Source organism: Oncorhynchus mykiss, chromosome 6 (genome assembly GCF_013265735.2).
Source record: "Oncorhynchus mykiss isolate Arlee chromosome 6, USDA_OmykA_1.1, whole genome shotgun sequence".
NCBI lineage: Eukaryota > Metazoa > Chordata > Actinopteri > Salmoniformes > Salmonidae > Oncorhynchus > Oncorhynchus mykiss.
This window is the reverse complement of record NC_048570.1, coordinates 23,614,867-23,621,914: the sequence shown is the minus strand read 5'-3', so window position 1 is coordinate 23,621,914 and position 7,048 is coordinate 23,614,867. Positions and strand designations below refer to the sequence as shown.

At 40.9% G+C, this 7,048-nt stretch overlaps 1 protein-coding gene across 8 annotated transcripts; it reads left to right on the top strand.

Moving 5' to 3' along the window:
• Positions 1–4,228: 4,228 nt before the first annotated feature.
• aakb1 (5-AMP-activated protein kinase subunit beta-1) lies at positions 4,229–7,048 on the top strand. 8 transcript variants are annotated; one of them, XM_021604960.2, is made up of 8 exons: positions 4,229–4,386; positions 5,252–5,437; positions 5,596–5,765; positions 5,895–5,988; positions 6,070–6,184; positions 6,348–6,481; positions 6,609–6,677; positions 6,874–7,048. In XM_021604960.2, exons 2-8 carry the CDS (start codon positions 5,276–5,278, stop codon positions 6,949–6,951), a joined length of 822 nt encoding a protein of 273 aa, XP_021460635.1. In that variant the 5' UTR covers positions 4,229–4,386; positions 5,252–5,275; the 3' UTR covers positions 6,952–7,048.

Genomic DNA, 7,048 nt, shown 5'->3' with positions numbered 1-7,048 from the left:
CATGTACTTATTCATACACCAAGAAGCCAAAAGTGATTTTTTTTACATGTTAAAGCACTGATGGGTGAGATTGTTTGTTTGGCTGATTGCCTTCCTTACTCCCCCCTCATGCCCCATGTCCCACATTCCCACGTATCCTTCACAGCCTTTGCAATCTGCAGAGTCTGGAGGATCCTGTATTCTGATATGTAATAACATCATAATTAAAGGCTATAAATAGAGGCCTGGCACTTAGCTAGTACCTTAACGATGGCTTCAACAACCCAACATCCCTTAGTCATTATTTGGATGATGCAATGGTGGTGGTGATGAAGATGGTGAAGATGAGAACGATGATCATTTATCTTTTATTTCATTTCAGTCAAGAATTTAAGGATTCAACATTGAGCAGTGCACAGCAAACTGAATCCATGCACAAAATAAGAACTTTTTTTACACCTCAGGGTCAAAACTGTAAACTGTCAATTTTGTTAATTTGTATGATTGTGTGCAGTGCTCCCTTGTTAAAGAAGTATTGGTCTCAATAGGATTTCCTGTTTAAATAATGTTAAAAAATAAAAAAATACAAACCTGCTAAGACTGCTTTTCACACCCCAGTCTGAGTTTATCTAAGTGGGTACACCTTTTGGAGCCTCTGAGGAAAGCTTTGAGACTGGTTTCCCAGTGTATATTTTGGTGTGGCCCAGTTGTGAGACGGTGAAACTGGATAGCCGTGTGAAAGCATTAGAGGAATAAGTCAACCTGCAATGGTTGAGCAGGGATACCGTAGGATATCTAAATCAGGAGTCATATGTGTAAACAGACCATAGAGGACTCTAGTTCCCAAAAGTCCATTTTAACATCGGCAGCCCCATTGAGGACTTCCATCATTTTGAAGTAGTCAGCAGGTGGGACTTCCTATGGGTTAAGAAACGATAACATAATTCCATCCAGGTCATCAAAAGGGATCCGCCAATGAATTATACTTGTAAACAAACATTTCATAACTGCAGTTGGTAGTAAGTCGCCAACCTTGGCGTTATACCTGTTCAAACAACACACTCCAGTATGCACCCTTTCAGTTTGTTTACCAACTCATAGAAGTCATAGAGGAAGAAAATGTACTACTTTAAAATGGAGATGGCCTCAATGGTGCTGGCCATGCTCTCAGAGATGCCATAATGGGACAGATACAATGTTATGTCGTCCAACTATATGAGACAGACACGTGATATTAGTCTTCTAAAACTTGATTGATAAGTGCCAAAGATGTTTTATCAGTGTAAACCCCACTTGCACAGCATTTCCATATTATTTATTTTAGGCTATCAAAAACTTGATTCAATGTTACTAAAAATAAAAGTAAAATGCATCTATTCAGTATGGCTAGGCTATATGACGGGTCTGTCATGCCAAATAGTGTCCCCCTCTATGTGGTAAGGAGAAGGAGGCCGTTCTGACCGAGATGCATGCTGGCCATTTCGTAGTGAAGCGCATGATTGCCAAAATCAACCTACGTTTCTTCTGCCGGGGAATTGGAGGTGGACAGCCAGTCAGTAAAGGAAGAGCACGTGCTTAACTCTCAATTCCCTTCTGTAACCCATTAAAAAGGGTGCTTTGAACCAAAAATAAATGTTGCTTTGTATGATACCCATCAATGACGAGACTAGCTAGGCCACCTCCAAGGTGATGGTGGACATCTTCAACACCCACGGTTTTCCTGAGGTCATCTTGAGTGACCGAGGTCGTGAACTCTGGACAGGCATGGATGTTATAGGTTATCTTCTGTCACCAATGGTTTGTTTTATTTATTTTTTACACATTCCATGGTACATTATCAGACATATTTCAATATCTTACATTGTCAATAGATATCACTTTCCTCCCTCCGAGTACAATGCAATTGTATATGCAATTATTGTATATGCTGTAGTCTTTCAAATTTGCGATCGACTTAGTGTTGTTGTTTGTCTATTGCTATGTTTGTATAACGTATTTTCAAATCAAGGAAACCCCACCTGATGTGGTGGAGGTTGTCGAACCAGATCAGAACGCCTTTGAGTACTACCTTCAGGCACGGACTGAGAAGGACGTGGAGGTTTTTGACCAGGTAAAAATTATTGTCTGCTGTTAATTTATTTTCTGGCCCTCCAAGAGATATGTAAGAAATGTATTTGTAATATGAAATACAATTGCATGTATTTCTGTCATCAATCAAGGTGAGACTGAACATGGACAAGACGCAGGAGAAACAGAAGGAGAGCTACCGGAGCAGAGTCAAGAAGGGGAACAAGTGCTACGACATCCGGGCGAATTGCTTGGTTTGGAAGAAGGATGAAAGGAAGGTGTGACCTGGGAAACCTCGCTGCTCTTTTGCTCCTAGCTGGGGTCACCGTCTGATAAAGTGAGCATAAAAAATATCATCACTATTTGTATTTTCACACAAAATAACCTGGAGCTAGTTTTAGTTTCCCTAACACTGATATTTTTCTCTTTGTCTTCCTAGGGTTACCTGAGTGGAAGCAAACAATCTTCTGCAGTTGGACAGTTGGACGGTCGACCACTGGAAGCATTGACGCCCTACACTTCAGTGAAGCCCAATAGACAAAGTATGTTAAGCTTTGGTTGATATTAGAGAAAGCAAGAAATTGTAGTTATGCTAAGCTTATAAAAATGTACCTCTTCAATTTACCTCTCCTAATGACTTTAGGACCGTTGACTGTCCGAGCCACCCAGGAGGTATCCCATCCACCAGAACCAGAGAGTTCAGATCAGTCTAATTCTCTGTGCTCTGAGTCGGAGGGGGACCAGCTTCAGGTAGGCTATACCTTCAAAACTTTTGAAAAGTACATATCTTCCATTTATAACACTGCACTAATCCATCAAATCTTTTCAAGTAAAGAGTAACCTGTGTGTTTTCTTGTTTACGTCTCTGTCTCCTACCCTGTTCCCTTTAACTCTGCTCTTGTTCTCCAGGACCTAGGGGTTCTGCCCAACACCCAGACACTAATAGTTTATCAAATCCCATTGTGACGTAGAGGGGGACACTATTTGGTCGGGGGACATTATTTGGCATGACAGTACCTGCCGCCACTTTGGCATGACAGGCCCCCAAAGTGGCGGCAGGTACTTTCTGGATCGAATCCCCAAGCTGACAAGGTCATTCTGCCCCTGAACAAGGCAGTTAACCCACTGTTCCCTGGTAGGCTGTTATTGTAAATAAGAATTTGTTCTTAACTGACTTACCTAGTTTAATAAAAGTTTTTAAAAAACAAAAAAACAACATTTTGATTAAAAAAATAATAATAATAATTTAAAAAAAGACATATAGAATCACCAGAATCACCAGGAATTCATCCAAAAATAAAATCATTCAGGAAATCTGTTCCCAAGTATTCACACAAATAAAAAAAGAGAATGTGATCCTTTATCAATGTAATCCAGGTATGAAATTATTGTTATTTTCAAATTCAATCTCTTTTTCAGTTTAGTTGTCGTCAATTTGCAGTGTACAAATTATTATAATTATTTTACAACGTTTCTCAAAGTCTGTTCAAGATCCTACATAACGTTTTGGAAAAACGTGTAGTTCAGCACAAACCGCAACGTAGCAAAAGTTCAAGCGACACAACCCAGGTCTGTTCATGGAGTGTTTCCCAAAATCATCTTAAAGAGGCAATCTGCAGTTCCCTACATTAATTTTTTTACTTGATTCTTGAAGAATGCCTCGTGAGCTTTGTATAACTGTCATACCACATCAGAACCCAACATATAAACTTGTTTTACTCCAATATTGGTAAACAAAGTACATGTAAACGAAAACTATATAGCCTCAAAACATGGTTAAAACTATAATTGTGATATCATGGATGGTCAGTCCTTGAATCCATAGCTCTGTCTATGAATTTGAGAGTTGTTACATTTCTCCAGTCCCATTCCTTGGCTTTTTGCCGAAACAGGAGCGAATTCACGTGTTGTTGTTTCAGATGCTGATTGCCACTTTAAGGCTAAATTCATAATTAGAACCATAGGATAAATTCTATGGTTCTAAAATAAATTTAGGCTTAAGATGCTTTTGCGAAACCGGGCCCTGAACGTTTCCTTTTTTAAACCTAGGAATCCATCATGGCCATTCCTAAAATTTGCTCCAGCTTCACAGTAGTGTTTTCTGTTGTGACCTAGAAAAGGTTACACTAGTTTTTGAAATTGTACTGTACTCAATGGTCTGAAAAATCATTCCGAGACAGGCGTGACTTCGAATGCGAAAAAACAGGAAGAGGTGTGTGCTCGTGCAGCCTACAGTCTGTCTTTGGGTTAGGTTACAATTTACCCGTTCAGGGGAAAATGGCGATAGGAAATACAATAGCGTAGATTCCCAGTATTATAATTTCCAGAAATTAAAGGAAGGTAAGAAAAGTGAAAAGAATTAGGCCTACTTCAATGTTACTTTGGCATGGATCTTCCGGATGTGATGTGTTTTAAGTTTGAGTAGCGAGGCAGTTTTTGCCATAGGTGGTATATATAGTAGGTCATATGGTTTTTGCTGATGCACAGAAACGCAAACCTAATGTCAGTGTGTGTCTGCGCCAGTGTTTGTTTTTGCGAGCAAGTTTGTGTTGGGGGTAGGGGTATTGGTCATGTCAGGAGACGGGGATATTTTATAAAATGCTTACATTTTGGTCTTGGCCATTTCTCAATTAATTACAATAGGCTTTGGTGGAGGATTCGCCAGCTGATTCGATCCTGCTTATTTACATCCTGTGTATATTGAGGCACGGTGTAGCCTGTGCGAGATATGGCTTGGAAACATAGGCCCCTACTTCAATCAGGGATGAGAAATGGGCTTCGAATCGTCCCATTATCCCAACTGTTACACCGAGTAGATTGAATGACGGATAGTTTTTAAGTAAACTGCCGTTTTTGTCCTAGTTATCAATTCTGAGCACAACCCATTTCTCATCCCTGGATTGAGGTATGTTTTCCCGAGCCATATCTGACGTCGGCACTGTGCACGTGCCTTAATATACACAGGAACGCTGCTGTCCCACCCTGGTGCAAGCGTGTCTGTTCAACAAGGAAATGCTCAGATTGGCTAAATGTTCAACCAGGCCAGCTTCTGATAATATTTTCTGTCATGTAAATGTCAGATATTAGAAGATATATTCATATTACGTTATGTCAATGTTCCTTGTATATATCAGGGCTGATGTGTACTATATTAACAGTATTATTGTTGTTGATCATTTTTTCATACTTGTGTGTTGATGATCAGTGCAGTGGTTGTTGCTGAGTCAGAATGGGAAACAACAGCAGCAGTGGTGAGCGGGCCAGTGCAGGTCAGGGTGAGAGGCCCTATCAGCGTGACGATGGACAAGGTGCCAAGGATGGAGCACGGCCCAAGATTATCATGGACAGCACAGATGATGCTGACCTGTTTAACACCAGAGAGGCTAAAAATGTACAGAAATATAGATAGTGAAGTCTAAAGAGGTTAATTCATTCAGATTTACATGGAAGTATTTACAAGGTTGCCTGTAGGGCAGGCTAAACCCAACTTTTTTTTTCTGTGGGCCTCCATGTGTAGTGATGATGTTAATGTGAGTCCAATTGTGCCAGGCTCCTCAGGAGATTCAGGAGTTTCTAGCCTGGCAGCGGGACCTTGAGAGTGACAGTAAATGTCCCAGTCAGGCCAAGCCCACTGTGTTCCGTTGGACAGGCGCTGGCAAAGAGATCTTTGTGTCTGGATCATTCAACAACTGGGCCACCAAGATTCCCCTCAACAAAAGGTGAGCAGGTTTGGGGAAAACCTGAAAAAAGCACTTTAATTTGGCAAAATGTGAATAGTTGATACGGATTGAAATGGAATGATGTTACCTGCTCAATATTCTTTGTATTGCGTTATTTTTCTGACCCAGCCAGAACAACTTTGCAGCGGTTGTGGACTTGCCTGAGGGAGAACACCAGTACAAATTCTGTGTAGATGGACAGTGGACCCTCGACCCGACAGGGGTGAGTACAAACCCTCTGTCGGAATGATATAATACCATTCCCTCTGTGTTCAGTCTTTCAACTGTATTTCATCCTTCACAGGCTGTGTTGACGACCAAAACTGGCACGGTCAATAATGTCATTCAGGTGAAGAGGACTGACTTTGAGGTGTTTGATGCCCTCATGATTGATTCTCAGGAATGTGCAGACATGTCAGGTACTGATGCTTGATTACCATCATAATTTATGTGTTTTACCAATAACAACTCCATTTAGTGTTGAAGGCCATTTAATTTCTGATGGTAAATTAATTAACGTGCCTAATTTCACCTGATGGTTTACTGCACATTAAATCATAGTATGTGTCCCTGTGATTTCAGACCTCTCGAGTTCCCCTCCGGGACCCTACCAGCAGGACCCATACATAACCAAGACGAGCGACAAGCTCAAGAACCCCCCCATCCTGCCACCACACTTGCTGCAAGTCCTACTCAATAAGGACACTGGCGTGTCTGTGAGTGATGGTTCAGAGGATTGAGAACACCTTCATTGGGAGTCATGATTATGGAAATATGTTTTTATTTTCTCTGATTGATGTCAATTTCTTAGTGCTAATTGTTTGTTTTCTATATCCTGAACAGTGTGACCCAGCCCTTCTTCCAGAGCCCAACCATGTGATGCTCAACCACCTCTATGCCCTCTCCATCAAGGTCAATCATTGCTGCTCTCAACTCATTTGTTTCCTCACTAGATCAGACACCTCAGCAGAGATGGGGTCAATTACATTCCCTGTTGTCAGTTGAATTTGACATAGAATAGCGCAATTCAAATCTTGTGTTAAATAGACCTCAACTCTGCATCTCAAGACATTCCTGCCTGATCCATGTCTATTTTATTTTCTTTCAGGATGGGGTGATGGTTCTTAGCGCAACTCACCGCTACAAAAAGAAGTATGTGACCACACTTCTGTACAAGCCGATCTAATCATGCCATCATGTGCGTCCTGCCTAGAAACGTTTCAAATCTATTCTTGTATAATTCTGTTTTTTATATCGATGATTAAACTTCTCTCTATCTCAGA